This window comes from Chelonia mydas, chromosome 3 (assembly GCF_015237465.2).
Source record: "Chelonia mydas isolate rCheMyd1 chromosome 3, rCheMyd1.pri.v2, whole genome shotgun sequence".
In the NCBI taxonomy this organism is placed as follows: domain Eukaryota; kingdom Metazoa; phylum Chordata; order Testudines; family Cheloniidae; genus Chelonia; species Chelonia mydas.
Window position 1 is genome coordinate 149,409,297 of NC_057851.1, and position 22,996 is coordinate 149,432,292.

General features: G+C 37.5%; 1 protein-coding gene across 12 annotated transcripts in view; it reads left to right on the forward strand.

Moving 5' to 3' along the window:
- Nucleotides 1–22,996, forward strand: part of BABAM2 (BRISC and BRCA1 A complex member 2) — a 318,227-nt gene that overhangs the window by 158,569 nt on the left and 136,662 nt on the right. For all 12 annotated transcript variants that reach the window (XR_006289773.1, XR_006289772.1, XM_043543522.1 and 9 more), the window contains one exon: nt 20,588–20,697. Coding sequence is in view for 10 of the 12 variants with exons in the window: in XM_043543522.1 (XP_043399457.1) it covers nt 20,588–20,697 (110 nt within the window). In the remaining 2 variants the exon portion in view is untranslated. The remainder of the gene's footprint in view (nt 1–20,587; nt 20,698–22,996) is intronic.

Sequence of the window (22,996 nt, forward strand, 5' to 3'; positions counted from 1 at the left end):
CTGTGTTATAGATGATCTGGCCTTATAACCTCTGAATCTGTTGAATGTCTCTTGCCATTTCTGAAGCTGTAGTCAGCAGTTGGAGCTCAAAGCACTTCACCAACTTTGATTAAATCTCATAACACTCCCGTACCTTAGGAAAGTGCTGTATCATTATCCTCATTTTTTAGATTGGATAACTGAGTCACCAGTAGGTTAGTTAGCTTTTCCAGGGTGATGAAAGTCAATGACAAAATAGAAATAGATCTTAGTAGTTCTGACTTCCAGTCCCTGAACTAACCACTGTAGTATATTATTTTCCCTACTAATTTAGTTGTGGTTATCATCCTGTACATAGTATTTTATTCATTAATAGGCAAGTACAAGCTGCACTCTATGCTATTTTTTGTTTGTTTGTTCGTTTTAGTTGAATCTTTGTTTATTATGGCTCAACTTTACAAAACTTGGAGATCTCACATTCAACAGATGCTTTAAATCTTTAAGTAACATCCTTTAATTTCATGGTTTTTGGAGAATCTGATTGTTTCTATTCAGGCCAAAGTTAGTAAGTCCCCAAACTATCTTATTTTAAACATTAATTCATGCTGGTTTTAATTGTAGGGTTCCCATGATGTACTTTTTCAAACTGATGAAATATATCAATTAAGCATGACTTGCTGTGCTAGGAGTGTTTTTTGGGGGGTGAGTTTAGGCTAATTACTGTGTTGTATGCTATGTCTTAACACAAGTCTACTATGTGGGTTTTTTTTAATTTCTCACACACCAGTCTATAAAAGAATATCAGAAAGAACCTGAAGTTAAGGTAAAGAATAATTAATATTAGTTAATGCAGCAAACAAACTGGCTCTGGGTTCACAAGATCAGTAATTGTATTGATTGTACCAAACTATAATTAAACTCAGGTAAATGATTTAAAATAATTTTAATTCAAGGAGCAGTGTACAAAAGGGCCTGTGGGGGCTTTCAGCGAGACAGTTCATGACTGCACTACAGACACTACTATGTCTATAGTGCTGTAGTGTAGACACTTGCTATAGCGGCAAAAGGGGGGTGGGGGCTGTTTCGTTGCTGAAGTTAATCCACCCCCTCTAGAGGTGGTGGCTAGATCGATAGAAGAATTCTTCTGTCGACCTAATGGTGTCTATACCGGGACTTAGGTTGGCTTAACTATGTGATTTTTTTTAAAAAAAAAATTTAGGTGTAGACCAGTCCTAATTGCCTAAATCCCCTTTGAAAATGGGACTTAAACTCCTAAATCGCTTAAAATTTTTTTTACCCTAAATCTTTTGTCGCAGCTAATTGTCTTCAACCAAAAAGTAAAGTAAAAGCACAGGGGAAATCCAAGCCTTTCCCTCTATCCCAACAACAAAAACTCATGTCCAGGCTCTGATCATCTCACATCTTGATTACTGTAATATACTGTAAATCACATTGGGCTACATTAATCCATTTTTCTTCCCACAATGAAAATCTGGTTAGTCTGCTTGTAAATAAAATCATGCAATCCTCCTCGTTTGGGAAAAAATGTGAGCTTTGTATTATGTCCAGCAAATTAAAAAATCTGGGCTGTCACTGAACAAGGAGTGTGAAAATGTGTTCCAGAGTCAAGCAGGCTCTCATGGAAAATGTTCTGCTGGCAGCTTCTTCTCTGGTAAAATTCCACGTCTGTTGTGAGGCCCACAAGAAGAGAATTTATAAAGACAAACAAACAGAAAGAAACACCGCCTCTCCTCCTCTCAAAAAAAGCACATTTGGATTTCCCAGGCATATTTTATGTGTCTGTCTTTTAGACAGTAAACTTTTAGGAAAGGGGTTATCTTCATTTTTGTATACAGTACAGCACCAAAAATATTGTTGCCACTAAACCAATTATTATAGCTCTACTAATGATGCATCCGATGAAGTGAGCTGTAGCTCACGAAAGCTTATGCTCAAATAAATTGGTTAGTCTCTAAGGTACCACAAGTACTCCTTTTCTTTTTGAGAATACAGACTAACACGGCTGTTACTCTGAAATATGTTGACTTTGTTAGGGTTAAAGTTTCAGTGTGATACAGATGGGAACCCAGGTACCCAGATACTACAATACCTTCAGGGAAAAATTTCTTTATGTGGGTAGAATATTTACCCTTAATTAATGCCGAGGTGTTTCAAACTGTTTTCTAAATAGACTACACAAACACCTTGACGAGAAAAATACAGTGAAGTGTCTAGACATTGGCAAGTTCCAGCAAGAGAAGGTGCATATATAGAAGTACGAAGCACGTACTTGGACATAGGATGGCTCTAAGGCAGTCTGATGTCAAATGTGTGCACTATTTCTTAATGAGAACTAGTATGGATAGGTGTGTGTGAATTACAAACAGATTTCATTTCTGGATGGACTCAAACAGCTGAAGTTGCTGGCAGAAGGAAGCCAAAGAAACATCGTAGAGTAACCATTTGGAAGAGGCGTGGCCGATTGAGACCAGTATTCAGTTGGAGGAGGATAAAAAGAGACTGAAGAGTTTTAGCAGAGGTGTGAAGAAGGAAAATAAATAGGGCTGTCGATTCATCACAGTTAACTAAAAAAAAGTGATTAACTAAAAAAAAATTAATCGCGATTAAAAAAATTAATCACGATTAGTTGCCGTTTTAATCGCACTGTTAAACAATAGAATACCAATTGAAATTTATTAAACATTTTGGATGTTTTTCTACATTTTCATATGTATTGTATTCTGTGTTGTAATTGAAATCAAAGTGTATATGATTTTTATTACAAATATTTGCACTGTAAAAATGTTAAACCAAAGAAATAGTATTTTTCAATTCACTTCATACAAGTACTGTAGTGCAGTCTCTTTATCGTGAAAGTGCAACTTACAAGTGTAGATTTTTTTTTTTTTGGTACATAACTGCACTCAAAACCAAAACAGTGTAAAACTTCAGAGCCTACAAGTCCACTCAGTCCTACTTCTTGTTCAGCCAGTCGCTCAGACAAACAAGTTTGTTTACATTTACAAGAGATAATGCTGCCCGCGTCTTATTTATAATGTCACCAGAAGGTGACAATGGGCATTTGCATGGCACTTTCGTAGCCATCATTGCAAGGTATTTACATGCCAGATATGCAACTGCTACTAGAATACAGTGTCCAGTTCTGGTGTCCTCAATTCAAGAAGGGTATTGAAAAATTGGAGAGGATTCAGAGAAGAGGCATGAGAATGATTTAATCAACTTGTTTGTTTGAACAATTGGCTGAACAAGAAGTAGGTCCGAGTGGACTTGCAGGCTCTAAAATTTTACATTGTTTTATTTTTGAATGCAGTTTTTTGAACATAATTCTACATTTATAAGTTCAACTTTCACGATAAAGAGATTGTATTAGGTGAATTGAAAAATACTGTTTCTTTTTTTACAGTTCAAATACTTGTAATAAAAAATAAATATAAAGTGGGCACTAGTATTCTGTGTTGTAATTGAAATCAATATATTTGAAAATGTAGAAAACACCCAAAAATATTTAAATAAATGGTATTCTATTATTGTTTAACAGTGCGATTAGTCACGCGATTAATCGGGATTAATTTTTTTAATCGCTTGACAGCCCTAAAAATAAGTATAGAGCCTTTCACCTTTAGACACAAACACAAACAAATTGTGCCCTTGACAAAATAGGGGATAAGACAAAGAGGTTAAAGGTCGCCCCTGTGATGGTCAGTTCGCATTGGAAGCATTGCCTGATGGTTAGGGGGAGTCGGGCCTTAATGCAGAAGGAGGTTGGTAGCGAAGCCTGGGCCTTCCAACTCCACAGGACTCAGGCCTAGGGCCCTGTAAGGGTTACCAAGGGCCTGGCCTTAAGGCTGCCCTCCCTGTGCCAATTCATATCACCCTCTCTATTGTCCAGGTTTTGCAGTCTGTTGTGAAAAAGTAATGGAAAAAGGTACGAACTGCACCTTCAGTCTGTCTGGGCCCAGCAGGTATGTGCCTCTTCTCCAAGAGAGGGCTTCTGCAGCACCCCTCCTCATGAGTGTCCAGGGCAAGTCCTTCTCCAAGCCTTGTCAGCCCCCTTCTGAGCTGCCTGGGTTCCTTTTACACTCCATCTCCATCTGGAGCATGCTCTGCAGGTGCAGCTGGGTAGGGTCATCTGTGCCCAGAGTTGCTCTTTAACAACTTGAGTTCTAGTGCGGGGCTTATACACCCTGTCACAGTCCCTAAAAGGGAGACACCAGAAAGGCAGAAGAGGCAAGATCAGAGACTTGATATTGGCAAACATGCTCTGGTCCATCTTGACCTATACCATATAAAGAATAGGATAAAAAATATATTTCCCAGGTACCAGGAGAGAGATTATTTCCTGAAACTTGTTTGAGAATTTCCACTTAATACTGGTTATCGTATAGACCACAATATGATTAAAAGCAAAGTCAGTTTTTAAAAGGATGGGTTTAAGTATTTGGCAAAAGACTGGGTCAAAGACAGGTGATTTTGTCCTTCTGGTGCCAAATGTGAGTGAAGGCAGGAGCAGCTGCTCTTGGAAACCAGCCAATAAAAACACTATAGTGTAGAGAGAATGTGTATAGATTTCAAAACCAGTGGGGAATGCCTGTTATGATATAAGGCAATTCTGTGGTGTAGACAGTTTACACTTTATCTCCTCTGGTTGCTTTGCCATATGGGTTAAAACCTGGCAACACTTGTTAGGTGAGTTTTAAATGAGGCAGTAATGGAGTAAAGGAGTTGTTCCACTTGGTTCAGTAACCTGACATGTGAATAAAATAGAAATTAGTCATTTGGTAACTAATCAATTATATTTGTAAAAAATATTCATATATATATATCTACACATAAATATATATATATATATATATATATATATATATATATATATATATATATATATATATATACATACACCTAAGGTTAAAAATCCCAAAATGACCATCTGCATATATCTGAAGAGCATACAATGGTATAAGATTGTACAAAGGAAGATGTAGATTAATGTAATGAAATGTCTTCTAACTCTGAAATGTATACAGCTGTGGAATTGGTTCCCAAGGGAAGTGGTAGAAGCTGCATCTATTGAGTCATTTAAAACTAGTCTAGACTAAGCATTCAAGAATACACTGTAGCGAACAACAATGCATTGGCAAGGGAAGTTTTACCCAGGACTTCTATTTCTAACTTCTATAACTTTATGGAGCTCCTCGTAACTTATGAATTAAGGCTGCAGATATTTTGCTGAAGATTTCTTTCCCTGTGTTATGATTTCATACAAGTAAAAAAGCACCGTGTTAGAGTGGAATCACAGTGACTCGTCTCTGACTCGTCTCTGTGGCAGTTTCCACAGTATGCATCCGATAAAGTGAGCTGTAGCTCACGAAAGCTTATGCTCAAATAAATTGGTTAGTCTCTAATGTGCCACAAGTACTCCTTTTCTTTTTGCGAATACAGACTAACACGGCTGTTACTCTGAAACCTGTCATTAAGTATTGAGCAATCCCTTGCTGATTGCAGGTTTTGAATCATAATCACATAAAATTCAGCATTTATTCATATTATAAATTTGCAAACAGTGACAATTTAGTCAATTTGCAACTTTAAAGGCAGCCTATATTAAAGAACACAGATCAGTACACTATACAGTACACTATAACCCTGGTCACTTAAACAAGAACTGTTGCATTGTGAATGAACTGCAAGCAACAAATATGTACTGCAAGAAGCCCTCTACAGAAATTAGAGTAATCAAACCCCATGATCATATGGGTCTGTCATGTTGTTGTAAGGTCATTACAGAAGAAATAGAGGCATCAGCCTGTGTAGCTGAAAAGGAAAAGTATGTATTGGAGGTAGTGTGTTTGTTTGAATAAGTGTCAATTCCTTGCAGTAAGTGTGCCGTTATGATGACATAAAGAATAGTGTGTCATTTATAGCTCCTAAAAATCTTGTAATTCACATAGTGTATATGGAGTAAGTACACAAACTATTTCCTCCCTTAGCTGTTGAGTTTTGTTTATTAAGTCTTCACATTCATTGCTAGTACTTTGTAAGATTGGGCCCTATATTAGGTCATTCTCTGGGTTTCTCATCCTGTTGTTGTGTCTGGTCTATTTCTATTTCAGTTATAAGCTCCTCAGGAAAAGGATCATTTCTTCCTTAAGTCTTGAACAATGCCAACACGCTGTCAGTACTTAACAAATAATATTGATAAATTTATTAATTGTTAATTAATTGGGGGGAGGGTTAGTTCTGGGTTGTGGCTAAAACACACGGTACGCTTCACAGCTATTGCCTAACCTGTGTATCTCAACCCGTCAGCCTGGTGACTCCTTATTTGACGTAACAACTTTTCACAATCCCCCGTACATTTACTATAACAATAAGAGTAAAAAATTGTTAATGATAACAATGATAAGACTATAAAATTTGTGTGTGTGTTTCAAGATGTTGACAGAGAATTCTTTACCTTGAAAGATAAGAATACACACGGAGTGGGGGAGTGAGGTTTTCGTTGCTTTAGATTTTAATAAATTTTTCAGTGCCTTGTAACCCCCATGATATAGGTCCCACTCACTGAGAAAATATACTGTACATCTATGACACTCATAAGCTGCACCAAATGAAGCTGTTGAAACAGTTTGTTTTTTCCCTTCTTACACAAAAATAAAAACAGTTACTTACCCTTCAGTAACTGCAATTCTTCAAGGTGGTGTAGTCAGTGGGGATCCCATTGTAGGTGCACAAGCACTTCATGCTTGCAAGATTGGAATATTTTGAATAGCTGTGTCTGTTGGGGCCATGCATGTACCCTGTTGTGCCTCTTTATGGACCAGTGTGAGGGCATAAAGGAAGGAGCAGCCACAACTCTCCCTTAGTTCCCTTGCATTTCAAAGCCCACGTTAGCTGAGGATTCCAAAAGCGGGGATGGAGGGTGAGTCCTAGATCCACACTGACAACTTGAAGAACCATAGTGACTGTAGAGTAAGTAACCATGTCCCTACTGGTCCCTCAGGAAGGAGGGTGAAGGTATAACAAGATGATGAAGATTAGGAAAAAGGACCAGCAAGCTGAGAACCTGTCTCAGATCTGGCTTTCTCCTAAGCAGAACAGACATTGACTATATATCTATCTGAGAGAGGATGAAGCAGTAATAGGATGGATGGATGGATAGAATTTGAACCATAAGCAGCTTAGAATCCGCAATGAGTTCACCTTGCTGTGCATGGAGTTGTATGGGAAGGTTGCCAGAGAGAAGTAGAAGAAAGAAGAAATTTTGTGTGTATGTGGGCGGGAAGATATTAAATTGGAAGAAGGGGAGAAGATGAAGTTCTTCAGAAATTGTTTATGAAATATAAGTTTTGAAGCTCTCAAGTGTAGCTGGTCAGAAACCTGCTGGGTTATGTCTCGCTGACACAGGTGATAAGAGGGAACTGAGGAAAGGTTGTAGCCACTCAGCATTTTATTCACTCGCATGGGAGCAGAAAGACACACAGGGCCCATGAGCAACCTGGTGGACACTGCTATTCAAAAGACTCCAGTCTTGCGCACGTGAGGTGCATGATCACCTACAGTGGGATCCACACCAAAAAAAAAAGAGAAAAAGAAAGTAGTTGTTTGAACAACTTAGGTAATTAAAATGCAGATTTGAAAAGCACCTTATTAGTAATCTACAGAAAGCCATAATAGCTTCCAAAAAAACTCAAGGGCAAAGAAAGAAAGAAAGGTCCAACCAAGGGACCTGTTTAAAATTTAAAAAAGCCTAACTCATTGCTGTTAATTAGTGTGACCATTAACATGTTGTCAGTCTAATAGCATAAAGCCTAACGCAGTGTTTTCCAAACTTGGGACTCCGCTTGTTCAGGGAAAGCCCCTGGCAGGCCAGGCCAGTTTGTTTACCTGCTGTGTCCACAGGTTCGCCGACCACGGTTCCCACTGGCCGTGGTTCGCTGCTCCAGGCCAATGGGGGCTGCGGGAAGCAGCGACCGGTACATCCCTCGGCCCACGCTGCTTCCTGCAGCCCCCATTGGTCTGGAGTGGCGAACTGCGGCCAGTGGGAGACGCGATCAGCCGAACCTTTGGCTGCGGCAGGTAAACAAACTGGCCCGGCCCACCAGGGGCTTTCCCTGAACAAAGTGGCATCCCTAGTTTGGGAAACACAGGCCTAACCTGATAGACATTTAGTTGAAGAACAGCTCCATGTCTATCAGTACCATAATAGCTGTGAACGGACTCCTCTGTTTCTTCTTTTTCTCATCCTTTATCCACATGCACTTTCCAGACTTCTTAAATATCTGCCATAACTGATTTTATCCAACTTGACTCTTAACACATCTTTTCTGCTCACTTTGTCACGAGCAACTTGTCTCCCCTGCATGCCCATTTTAAAATCACTTCCCATGCCTTGGGGTCTCATGTACAAAGGATTTCCACTTTTGATTTCATAGGCTTTTAACTGGAGATAAAATACACATACACAATGTCTGAAGCCAAAAAATAATGTACAAAAGCTTCAAGTCCAGGCTGACTTTTTTGCTGGTTTATGTACATTACAAAACAGAGTAATAGCTAGGTATCAGGAAAAAAAACTGGAATAGAAATAAAAAAACTGGAATTCTAAGCTGCTTATGGTTCAAATTCTATCCATCCATCCATCCTCTTACTGCTTCATCCTCTCTCAGATAGATATATAGTCAATGTCTGTTCTGCTTAGGAGAAAGCCAGATCTGAGACAGGTTCTCAGCTTGCTGGTCCTTTTTTCTAATCTTCATTATCTTGTTACACCTTCACCCTCCTTCTTGAGGGACCAGTAGGGACATGGTTACTTACTCTACAGTCACTATGGTTCTTCAAGTTGTCAGTGTGGATCTAGGACCCACCCTCCATCCCCGCTTTTGGAGTCCTCAGCTAACGTGGGCTTTGAAATGCAAGGGAACTAAGGGAGAGTTGTGGCTGCTCCTCCCTTTATGCCCTCACACTGGTCCATAAAGAGGCACAACAGGGTACATGCATGGCCCCAACAGACACAGCTATTCAAAATATTCCAATCTTGCAAGCATGAAGTGCTTGTGCACCTACAATGGGATCCCCACTGACTACACCACCTTGAAGAATTGCAGTTACTGAAGGGTAAGTAACTGTTTTTATTTTTGTGTAAGAAGGGAAAAAACAAACTGTTTCAACAGCTTCATTTGGTGCAGCTTAGTCCATAGCAGTTTCATAGCTTTTGTTCTTTCAGGGTTTGAAAATTGCAACCATACTGGGTCTCCAGGAATTTCCCACTCTTCCAGAGCTGAGTACAAATATTGGCAAGGAATTTAAAAAACAAATAGTGCCCCTCTTGAATCAACAATCAGTACTGAAGAATGATGTATTCCCACCAATATCAGAAGAAACAAATTCCGTCTTGGGTTTCTGGTTATGACATGATTTTGTGGCATCACTGTGTCGCCAGATGGGATCATAATCTGTTACAATATAATTGAGTTTTTTGCTAACATATGTTTGTTTAAAAAAACAAATTCCAGGTCTCTTCCTGCTCCACTGCCCTCTATCTTGCATTGCTTAAAAAATGAAAATTCAAGATGATGGCCACTGCAAAGGAATTTTACTAAATTCCTTCTACGGTGGGATATGCCTCCACTAGCCAGTGTAAGGTGGTGAATTCAGAATGTTACCCTAAAATTCGCCTTACTGGATGGCATACACTGACCATCACTTCTGCTCCATATGAAGACACAACATGCACTATGCTGGTGGTGTGACTTCCTCCACAGACCTTTAGTAGAGTAGAGAGCCAATGCTTGGGACAGGGAGAAGGTGTCAGATTAGTACCCTTTGTCTACCACACTGTATCATTTAACACAATTAAATCTTGTTTTATATCCCAAAAGATGTAACATAATAGTTAAACACCAGGTATTAATGTGAAAAATAAAACCTGTAGAATTTCTATTGGATGTTTTAAAATGTCTTTTCTTTACTGTCTTGAGAAATAAAAAAAATAATATTTCTTACAGTTTAGTCCTTTTCCATTTGTCATGCACTGATTTATTTGTCTTCTACAAACCATCTAGTCAGAGTTCTGTTTGTTTCTTTGTCAAAATCATTACTGAATAATGATGTAAATCATAGTTATGGGATTTGTTAGCTTGAACTCACTCATAGCTTTTTGGAAATTGTTCTGCATGCTACCAAATCTCAGAGCTTGTCTACCCAGGGATATTTACTGGCATAATTATATTGGTCTAATTATATCTTTTAATTATACCAGTATAGTGCCCTATGTGGACATTCATATTTCAGCGTAAGTGTGTCCACATAGGGAGTTATGCCGCTATAATTATGCCAATAAATGTCCCCATGTAGACAAGTCCTCAGAGTCAGGAAGTTAGTTTTGACATTATAGTTGATTGGAGTACATTTTCAGCCTATCATTACTGGGCGTTGTGCACATAATTCCTCCACACCCTGGGCTGATGTGTGTACAAAGGGTAAATGTACTCTGAGATGGGCAAGTGGCAGAACAGAGCAAGCACGTATCTCAGAAACCCAGGAATAGCTCTCAGAATATTGTGAAAAGGGAGTGTCCGTCTGCAGTAGTTTCCTTGCCTCTATCTCAATACCCAAATGCTTTAATATGTAGGTATTTTCTAGCAATTATGTGCACAATGCAGTGTTTGTCATTGTGAGTGTGGAACTGGAGCAGGTACGTCTTCTGACTCTATCCAGATATGAAAATTACTTAGGATCTGTTAAAACAGAGCAGGATGGGTTCAGTAAGATAAGAATATATGTATGTACACATGCTTATATGATGTGCTTTGGCTGCTAGAATGGATGGGCGGAGGGATGGGAGGGCAACTAGATATAATTTTAAGCAAACTTCAGGCTGCTCTAATTTACTCCAGAAAACCATCTGGTTTCTGGCCAGCCCCAGGATCCTAATGCCACAAAGATATTGCAGTGCCACCTTTGCCTCTGCTACCGTAGGACTGTGCTTAACCAGAGAGTCCAGAGACTCTGTACCAATATCCTTACCTTTGACCTAAAATAAGTACTATTTTGTCATCAATAATCTCAAAATATAAATATAAAACACATTATTTTCTTAGATTATAAATTATTTGGGGTGGAGATAGTGTCTGCTTTTTGTGTTTGTACAGTGTCTAGAACAACGGGGCCTCAAACTTTTTTATGTCTTTGGGCACTGCCATAATAGAAGGACAAAGGAATAATAATAATAATAGAGCCCTTCTTTAAAACAGTTATAAAAATATGTAGGTACATATTAATCTGCTTCAAATACAGCATATAATCAGCTGTGTTATGGACTTTTCCTATGAAAGTATATTTTACATAATTTTAAAAAAAGAGCTTTTATGAGTACTTTAAGAAAAGCGACTACTTCGGTTGGTAAATATATTACCGGATAATATTTCCATCTTAACAATATCCTTTAACATATTTTAGATACTGAAATCAAGATAACAATAACTAATGAGGCTGGAGGAGAGAGCCTTGAACACAACTACATTTGTTTGCTTGTTTTTATCTGACATTTTTATTATTCATTTTTTCCATCTGTGAGAACTTGGTACTTCCTGGTTCACTGAAGGTATCTGAGACTATAACTCCACACTAGAGTTCTTGGTGTGACCCATGTAATCTATGATACTTACGATTTCACAGAATAATCTTCACTGAACCAGGAAGTAATAAAAGAAGTTTACAGAGAGGAATAAGAATGGTTTAAAAGTTAGTTTGATTTAAAAATGTTTTCCTGTGCTGAACCTCCTTCACAGCATACATGTAGAAATAAGCACAGAAACCTGGACTTCACCCCATTTTAGTTTTTGCTTTGCTGTCTCTAATGTTTAATAATTGTATAGCAGAACCATTTCAGGAGGGGTACTAGGCAACACTCTTATCAGGGAATATATACGTGGAATCCTCTTTGTTATTATTTTATCAATCAATTTATGTTTGTTTTATTAAAAATTTACCCCAAAAGCTGTAAAAAGGTGAGAGAAAAATTTGTTTTTATTCATGCATGAACATAAGTACATGAGAACAAATTAAATGTGTGCCCTGTCTCAACAAGTGTTTCATGAATATACTTAGGACAGGGCATGAATTGGGCTGATACAAGTGGACAGAGTTCCACTCCCTCCCTGTCCCATTTGATCTCTGATTGAGGACACTGGCAGCATCAGTCTGAATATCCAGTTTTACAGATCTTCAATCATGAGTCCCGTTGCATCTGCAAACATGTATGCTTTTCAGGGTACACAAGATGCTTACCCTTATATTTAAACCAAGAAGCAATTAACTCAAAGAATCATATTTCACTACTATGGAGCAATATTTTAAAGACCATTTGACCTAGATGTGTGCTTATGAAGCAGCATTAAAGTTTTCAGTCTTGTGCTCTCAACTCCAGATTCTGATGCTGTTGTTCACACGGACTAGTTCCTTACGCTGGTGGTAGCACTATTGATTTCAATGTGAGTAAAGGTGGCAGAATGTGGCCATCATCAATGACTAAAGTGACGCATTCAGGCTCCCAAGAATGTTTATGTTTTTAATTTTCATTAAATGTAAATCCTTTACATCTCTACAAATTTCATTACTTTCCCAGTCTCAAACCAAGATCATGATGAAAGCAGATTAGCTGTACACTGAGCTGGAGAAGTATGCGGTGCTGATTGTTGATACACAGAAAGGTGGAGATGGAGGGGGCAGCATCAGCTGAGGGAGTTTGCCTGACTTCCACTAACATGGTTCACAATTTATAGGATTACATGATGCATCGTACAGAAAGGCAACAGTTCCTGTGCTGCCCATTATGGATATCGTTAGTGTTATTTTGTAGCTCAGTGTTTGGATTACAATGCAATAATTGGCATAAACATTAACAGAAATAAAATAAGAGTTATTTTACACATTTATGAATCAGCACATACAAATACTTACTTACCTTTTGTCTTTCAGTATCAAGAAATCAGTGTAACTTGTTGAAGTCATCTTGACTATCCCAAACCAATAGGTCTTGTGATTTAACCTGTCATCAAACTGTCATGCTTAAAAAAAATTTGCTTAAATCTTGATTTTTTTTTAAAAATGTATTAGTGTTCCTGTTTTCAAGAGAGAAAATGGATTTTAGGTAGGCACACAAAGCAATGTGGCTTGGTGAGAGTGAATGGAATGATTCATAGTTATAAGTGCAGACATGCTGGAGGAAGAATATTTTCAGAAAAATTATTAAACTTTGGAGTCTCCAGGTCTTTCATCTTCCCCATTATTTGCCAGTGATGGCTGAGAGACCTGTGTTTGTCTTGTTTGAAGCCTTATGAGAGATGTGATGCTGTTGGCATCTGTTCCCAAACCATAGAACTTTGTGTTTTCCCAACTAGGAAAGCAAAAGACATTCTTCATATAGAGATACTATATAGTGCTCTGCTGTTTTGGATCTGATGATAAAACACCTGAAAAAGAGGTAGAAATAAAACAACTTGGTAACGTTTTCATAAAGCTTTCCACCTATATAATCAGCTTGCAGGCACTGATTAGTTAAGCCTTTTAATATCCCTTTGAGAAAGATAGATATCCCTATTTTACAGTGGGGCAAACTGAGGCACAGAGAAATTAAAATACTTTCTTGGGAGTCATATCGAAAATCAATGGGAAAACCAGGAACAGAACCCAGCAGTCTTTACTTCTACTGTGCTCTAACTAATTGGTCACATTTCCTCCTTATTGTGAATTCTTGATGATTGTAAATAGTAATCCACTCTACAAATATTCTCCATTGTGTAAACGTTATGTTGAAGTCTTAATGTGGAGCCTGATGATATGAGATGCTCAGCATTTTCTGCAATATGCTGAGGCGCTTGCCTCTCATTGACTCAATTGAAGTTGATGATGCTGAGCATCTTGCAGAATCAGGTCCTTAGTATTAAAAACAAACAAATCACCTTGGCCCAGTGTCATTAAAGCACATCCAATAGGTAGAGGGCTTTGTGAGGACCTAAAAATTCCAGTTTTAGAGTAGAATATAGTGAATCTCCTTTGTAACCGTTACGCTGTTGCACTTACAAATTATACACATTTTAGTGCAAAACCAGCTAAACTTTTTATCTGTTCTTAAAAGTCATCCATATTTATCCATTAGAGAGACTATCCCAGCATTTTTCTCATACAGCCTTTGGTCTATCAAGTCCATAATCCTGCTCTTGCTTCCCACAGTGTTCAATTAACTCTTTAAAAGAAACTGCTCCATATTTTGAGGTTGCTTGTGTTCTTTATGACATAGGTACAAAGTAAATGCCACATAAGTGGACAAAACCATCTTGGAAGTTGTGGTGTCTAATGTGTATTCCCATAGACAAGAATATTATCTTATGTATTTATTCTTCAATGTGCTGTTTTTTCTATGCTCTTCCAAACAGAGTTGTTTGTCTAACTGGATGACATTTCCCTCTTGTACAGGGAATGTAGTGGTGAGTTACCATGTATGCACTAAAAGAAAACTGCTTGGATAGACACCAGACCCATAATGTTGCTCATGGTAGGCAGGCACCGTATATTTATATGTAAAATTCTCAGAAAACTCATATAACTGGTGCCTTGCTTATGCGTGAGTAATGTCCTATGTGTCTTTATAGTTGATTATGGACGCCTAGAGGGATCCTCCTTAGTGCTGCTAATAATTATCTCACGCTCACCAAATATTCAGTTTGCAAGTTTATTAAAGTTAGTTTTGTATTCATTTTAATGAAGAAGACTGAGTATATTCTACAACAGATGAACTATTCAAGTTGTGCAAATATTCTTCAGACACTACAATTCAGATCTGTATAACTTTTGATGAAGATTAGAAACAGCTGCCAGCTAACCAAAGTGTTTGCCGCCTAAAGCAGTGTGTAGGCATTTTTTGTAGTTTCAGAACTTTATCCTGATTAGTATTTTGGTAAAGATTTCATAATGTATTAGCTTGATATATGAGCTGTTTTTGTAACATTTCAATACTAAGTGTAGTGCAAGCAAGGTGTCTGCCTCTCTTTTCATAAATTATGCTATTTAAAGAATGGGCACTCCTTGATCAGTCCTGATGGATTTCCTGGAAGGCACAAGAAAGCACTTTCTGGAATAATTAAGTCTTCTCCCCAGAGTGAAGCAGGGGAGACTGAGAGTGAGCATTTGCTTCTCCTGATTTCTTATTACTTTCCCTACTATGTGTTTTGTTTTTTAAACTACTAAACATAGGGCTTGTCTACATGAACGTTTAGTTTACAGCAAGCTGGTGTGAGAATCTAACACTCATTAGCCTGCTGGGGTCTTACTGTTCATGTGAACCCTGCTGACACAGACTAACAGTTTGTTAATCTGCTTTAATTTTACTCCCCTTTCACAGAATCATAGAGATTAAAAATGGAAAAGAACTCCAGTCTCTGGCCAGCACAGGTTTGTTCCCTACAGTATATTTGCCAATACTTTGTCAAGTATAGTGTTAACATTTTTAAGTTACAGGGGGTTTCACTGTTTCCTTTTGGAGAGCTTATTCCATAATATGATAGAACACCCAGTTAAGAAGTATTTCCTGGTAACAGCCCATTTACTTTTTTCAGTTTCATGGCATTGTTCTTAGTTAGTTCTTTAAGTGTGTTAAAAAAGAAGCAAAAATATGATGTGCATATAAATACATTAAAATTGTGTCTGTTCGAATATGTCCCTCTCCCCACATCTTCACCATGATGCTTGTTTTTTGACTGTAAGCTGTTTAGAGCAGGGTCCAAGATGTGTCTTAATATATGTTTCTATACCACCTCGCACAGCGGAGCTCCCATCCTGAATAGGACCTGTGGGCACTATTGCAGTACAAATATTAATAATAACAATGATCGGTTACACCAAAAAGGAGGCGGTTGATTAAGTAGCCTCTTGACATAATTGAAGTGTAAGTGCTATAAAGAAACAACTGCTTTGAAGAAAACAGATTGAATATTTTGGAAATCAAATTATAGAAATGTCTCTTCTTGAAAGTGTACTACAAACTAAGGTAGCAAGACAAAAAGCTTCTAGATTACCTTTTCTGAGTTATGCCTGATTTTCCAGAATCTGCATTTTTAAGGAAAACGAGCCCTAATCTACAACTTGGTTATGCTCCAGGCCCAAGAGGAAATGGATTATAAAGTTGTGACTGTGAAGAGCAGATGTTTTGGTTGGACTAGCTATCTACCATCTGACTCATCATAAATCCTCAGTTCCCGTAAATTCCCAGTTTTCAGTTACAATAGGTAGGACGCAGGAAAACAATGCCTTTAAATTAAAAATATAAAATGTGGTTTTGGTATTAACAGTTTACCACAATCCATATTCATTTACAAAAGGATAAATTATTGTGAAAGAGGTGCAGCTGTTCCAGTAAAATGTAAAACTGAAGGGTATTTGTGAATGACAGCTTCATTAGCTGTGAATGAAAGCCAGCACATGATCATTTAGATAGTGCTAATTAATATAAATTGAAATACAACTCAATGATATGTTTCTTTTGGTTCCCATGTTACTTGGTGTCCCTTGTTTAAGCTTCCAAGGAAAGACCATTTATTTCTTTGAATGTCTCAGAACCACACTTTTCATAACTTTTCTGTTGGTTTTGTATTTTCAGAAAACCTGGAGACTTTTAGTAGTTTTCAGGATTTAGATTATCATCCTGATTCTTATTTACTAAAGTTCTGACATGGGAGTACAAGTGTTAATGACAGCTGAGAGTTGTGACTTTTCTTCCAGTTTGTCAAAAACTTAAAAATTGCATTTATATCTGAAATGTTTTACCTGCTGTTGTCATAAGTAGTCACTGGAGGTGACTAATTGAAAGAGACAAGAGGAAAATCCATCCTTTTCTTTTAGTTTCTTTACTTTGTGCATTTGACAGCACTGTTACAGTCATTTTCACAGACTTCCTGTGCAGTCCATTTTCTCTGTTGTGTGAGTGAAACAGGGGAGAGAAAGCATTTTTTAAAGTAGGAATGTGTAATTGTAAAAAAGCCACCCAAATTGTTAGAGGGACATCCTGGAACTAGTTTTAAATCTGTATATTTTTTTTACGTGGGCTAGATTTCAAGTTTCTTAAAATGTCTCTTTAAGATACTGTGTATTACTGAGACCCTGATATTTTTACTTACTACCACGTGCTTTATCCAAGAATTTCAAAATGTTTTGCAAACATTCAGTCATTACATCACACAATGCTTTTGTGATGTATAGAAGGATTATTATCTCCATTTTACAGATGGGAAACCGAATATAAATAATACCCACCTTTTATAAAGTTTCTGATGAAAGACGTTATATAAATGCTAAGTAGTATTATTTTTAGCCTGACTAGTGTAACTACAGATGCTATTGTTCATTATAAAAATTCCATTCTTAATTCATACAAGTGTCTAATTCTGTTCTGAAATGTATGAGCTACTTGTTTTAACAACATCCCGTGGCAGCAAGTTCCATGGTTAATTATATGTTGTGCAAAAGATTGTTTGGTTTTAAATATTCAGAATTTGTTGCCATTTAAGTTTGAGTACCTTTTTCTTTTTGTATTCTGGAAATGGGAAAAATACTGAAGAAACAAAATTTGCTTATGACACTAAGGAAGATACAGTAACAGAAAAGTACATTCTCTAGAAATATTATTCTTTCTGAAACTAAATGAAAAATAATAAGAAAAAGGTGCTTTTGCTTTGTTATTTTCCTTGGTCTGTTGTATTTGTTCTATTTGGCCTGTTCTTTGAGACTAAAACACATGCACAAAATGTAGACAGACAGGGAAATAACGTATGGTTATAGCTTGGTACGAAACATAAAAACATCCTTGGCCTTTTGACTCTTGGGTTCCCTGTGAAGGAGCTGCCTTTGTCCTGTGAAAAGATAATTGTTTCCCAACACAAACACTGAATATCAAGTCATCTAATCATTAACAGGTCTGTAGAGATGACTGAAAGATGTAGCTCTGAGGGGTTAAATCTTGACTGGCACAGACACTTCAAAAAGGTCCATTAATTTAAAAGGCAGATTTTTTCCCCATCGTTTATCTGTACAACATGTGTTTTCAATTTAGTTTTATAAACAGCAGTTGTAACCGACATACTAAGGTTGAATGCAGTTCCACCAAGCGGATTGTTGCATAAATAAAAGTAACAAAGTACAGTACGAAAGAAATAAACGGTGTGTTGTTATGTACAAAAGGACTTAATTATAATAATGTTTGACAGTCTGACATAAAGTAAATGTGCACCTAGGTCCAGCCAATCTGTACAAAAATGACCTTTTTGCGGCTTTGTATTGTGATAGCTCTGTGGCCATCCTATGTTGGCCAGGGTGAGCTACGGTTCAGCCAGCTTCATAATAGCTCTGCAGCAGTTACTGTATTATGGTACTTTTTAAACCTTTTTTGGAGAATTAAGCAAATTGTGTCTGTAACTGATTGACCTTTTTTATACCGTATATTTGAAAAATGACAATCTGAAATGTAGTGGACAAATGTCAGTTTCTTTCCACAAACTTGCACTGAACTGTAGCTATATTCATATTCAATGCAATGCCATGTTGGCAGAAGTACTTGCACCATTAACTTGTTACTATTGTATATTATTTTTTGTAGAGGGAGAAAAATTAGGCATCTGGGTTTACCACCCGTATTGCAATCTTCAACTTGTTGCAACTTAAAATATCAAAGGCACTGTGTTCATGTAAGAGTATATATTTTAAAATTTCTCCCACCAAGAAAGTCTCTATTAAATGCTGTTATTAGTGGTCATAATAATTCTTGGTAATTTTCGTTTAGTTTCCCTGATATATGTTATTTTATATCTCTGTCTTTTTGGAGTCCTTTTGATCACTGAGATCTTGAAGGAAAGAAGGTAGAGCTAGATGGTATATTCTAGAAACTGTACATGTACTGTCACATTGTATTGAGTGTATGTGTGGAGAGTTGAACTTTTGATCTATTTGAGCATTAACAATACTCATGTGGGATTTTAACTGTTCAATTTTTCCTTGCTGTTGTGCAGCCAATAAAAAGCATGTGTTCAGTGCTAATGTGAGCACGGTGTTTGAAAAGGGTTTCCAGCATAAAAGAATTTGTGGTCTTGGAGATACCCTGGATATGAAAATGGTAAACGTACTCTATACCTTTCATCATATGACAAATGCTTGTCAATTAAAACAAGATCCTTTTGGTCATTAGACTCTACTGCTTAATCGGTTTTAACACTTCTGTTTGTCTGATTAGTGTGACTTAGCAAGTTAATAGGGACAACACAGTTAATATTGCACTTAGACTTCAGGAGTGAAAGATGTTAATTGTCTCAAATTTTCCCTAGCCATGAAAACATATGGAGTACTCAGGGGACGTTTTGTGGACTGTGATCACTATTGTTGTATTGTAGATCAGAACTATGCCACAGAGTGGAGAAATATCTGAAAAAACACTGTCAGGTCTTTCTTATTGTTTTATGTAATATGGCCAGCCTGTTCTAAGGCCCTGCTACACTACAGTTTTTAACTGTGTTTGGAACAAGTCACTGGTATGGTTTGGGTCTGCGCATACCACATGGTTAATATGCTGCTAGAATCCATGACAGCCAGTAGTGTTTCACTCCTGCCAGAAGCCTGGGCTGGCACATGATTATCTTCCTGTAATCAGTCAACACACTGTGGTTTTGGTAGGTTGGGCTGAATCACCTGGCATTGTTTAATGGGGTTATTAGCATTGTTTATTAGGTTTAATAGATGTTCCTTCTTCCTCACAACTATGGTGTGATAGAGCATCCCAGAGCATATTGCTGTGTGTACTGTTGATGCTACTTTGTGTGTATGTCTGCGAGGCTATTTAAGGTCACTACCACTTACTGGTTACAAAATCACAGTTGGAAGTTATGTGCAGATAGGGCCTAAACGAGAGAGGGACACCTCAGAGATTGGTTATGAAAGGGCAGCCTTAAATTAATGCACACTCTAATTTGCACTGAGGCCAGGGCTGAGGCAGAGAATCAGGGAGCCATAACCTACACCTTAATGTCACCTCCCGAATCCCTGCCACCCTCAGCTCAAACAGAAGCTGAACACAGCAGAGAATCAGGTCTATATACTTCAATGAAAGTTTATAAATGTAACATCTGGGTGTATTACTCAATGACCCAACGATATTATATGAAGTTTTTTTGGTATTTTCATCAGTTGTTTATAACAGTCCCTGGAATCTTAGAAATGAAATCTGTTTTTTACTGAAATGTTTATGCTCCAACACGCTGAAAAGGTGGTGTGTTACTGTAAGGGGTTGCTTGTGAATGCTGGGCTAGTATCATTGATTGTCTTTTGATCCATTGAAGAAAAACGAGCACTGTGGAATTTGTTGTCAAAATATTTTTAAAAAATTAAGTGAAATTTACAAACAGATTTTTTTAAATTGTGAAATTTGAGTCCCTTCAACCTTTATGATGTTCCTTTTACCCACACTGGGTATTTGACCCTCTTTCACCCCTTACTAGTAAGGTTCTGATGACTTTAAGTTTGATGTTGTCTGCTTTTTCCATGTATTCAGGATGTCAATGAAGATCCAGGAGAGGATGTTGCTCTTCTTTCAGTCAGTTTTGAGGATACAGAAGCTGCTCAGGTTTTCCCCAAGCTGTATCTGTCCCCACGTATTGAACAGTAAGTAGAATAATTGTTGTAGTATTCCAGTTCTTCTCAGAACTTTTAATTTTTACTCTGATTGTTTATGTAGGAAGTCTTTGGTAGGCCATAAAACCACTTTGGCTTTTAATTGACAAAAGCCATGACGGTGATTACTGTAATTGGCTTGGACTGGAAGGGAGCAATTCAGTTAGTCTTGCCAGTCCCATTTTTATGTGCCTACCACTTACAGAGCTGAGCCACCATTGGTTAGACTGTTGCGGAGCCCACTGATCCCTGAGAATCAGCCTACATTTTCCTGGAATGACTCCTACTGGAAGTGGCATCCGGTTCAGCTTAGCAGGCAGATTTCCCCCAGAAAAGAGGGAGAGCTTTGTTTTTTAAGATTGTGTTTATATATCTCTGTATGTGTAGGTGTGCACTATACCTGTGTGTGATTGATACATATTCCCTGAAGAGAGACAGTTTGTACAATAGGAAGTGATACAGTTAAACAGTTTCCAATCAATGTTTGTAACAAGAGCCGTAACGCTATATTTGTTAAACTGTGGTCAGGAATTTGCAGTCTCAGTAAGATGTTTTTCCGAGGGTGTGTCAGAATATTTCATTTTAAGGTTGTTGGACAACACAGTTGGCACACAGACTTGCTAATAAACAAATTTTTACTCCTAAAATGGAAGGGTCGGAAGGAAAAATCTATCTGCTTCCTAAATTAGATTTCGCTTCTTCCATTTTTGGAATTAACAATGTTCCCCCTCCCCTTCAGTGCTTCAGTCTTGAAATATCTGCTTGAAAGTTTCATCAAAAGCACTTCAGGCTTACAAGTGACTTTCACTTAGAGATAAGTTGGAAGATCTTGTAGTGCAAGTCCTTATTTTGCACGGCACCTGACAAATGAAAGTTTCCCAAAAGAAAAGCTTCCTAGTTTGTTACCTTGAAGAAAACTTCGAAGATTCATAATGCCCTTACAGAGGAATATTGAAAAGACTTCTTAGTATGGGGGAGGAGGTCTGGTTGCCTAACTATAACTCTAGAGTGCAGGATAAGGAACCAATGGTAGTGGGGGAAGTATTTGATATTAATAAATATACTTTAAAAGGAGAGCTTGTTTTTCACTTTCCTTTGTTTTGCCTTGTTAAGCATTTTACTTGGTTTATCTACATTACTACACAGAAGTAACTACATTAGACTTTGCAGTTACACAGAGGTCAAGTTAAGCTAACATTGATTCAGTGCTTTTGTTTTTCTGGTCAATACAGAAATGGCATTTCTTTCAACTACTGAAAACACCTTGGGTAGAGTAGAAGAGATGGAAAAGTACTGACTACCAGAGTTTTAGAATAGCTCACTAAGAATGCACAGAGTTTGAGAAAGGGCATGACATTCTGATATTTAAACCAAAAAGGCATTGATATGGATAAAATGGATGACCAGGTAGATGGGTTAAAAAAATCCAAGATTAGTTCTGAGATAAAATCGTAAGATTTACAAGGTATCTGGAAAGAAAAATCTATAGAAAATGTATATATTGTTTCTTTTGAGTTTTCAAGTCTTTTTAGCATCTAACCTTATTTTAGAAAAGGTTTTTGTTCTCTCCTTCATTTTACATTATGACTGTGTTGATTTCGTTAGTGGCTCATTTTAAATGCAAGTCATATTCTCTGATGAGTTTTGTGATAGTGAAAAGGTTAGCTCAGGTACAACATGATTAGCTTAACAAGTTACATGCCGTTAGATTATTTTAAGTAATTGATTCTATGAACTTTTTATATATAAAAGTCTTTTTTTAATAAATGCTGAATTAACCTGATTGTATCATTAAATGCATTTAGTTTAATGAATTTGGGCAAGTTACATAATTTCTCTGGGCCTATTTACTTTTCTATAAACTGCTGTACTTAGTTACAGTGCTCCGCAAGTGTGTTGTGAGGCTTAACTAATACATTCATTTGAAGCTGTTTGTTGCCCTTAGATGGGAGGTTCAAAATAGTAGTAGTAATAATAGTATTGCTGGTACTTTTTTGGCCAGAGTAATGCAGATAAGGTCAGTTACTTTACTTGGTCATTTCACTGTTCGTATCTCAAATATAACTGATGATACATTGGTCTACCATAAATTTCCTCTCTGCAGTGTGCAGGGAAGTAATAATGCAGAAAATCTGCAGGTTGAAGGTACATTAATATTTTATCCCCCCACCCCCACCCGCTACCTAGCTCTTACTATTCTTTTCTAGGAACTATGCAGGAGTTCTAGGTGATCATATTTACCAAAGGGAAAACGGGACACCATGTGGGGCTGGCCCAAGGCCTCCCCCAC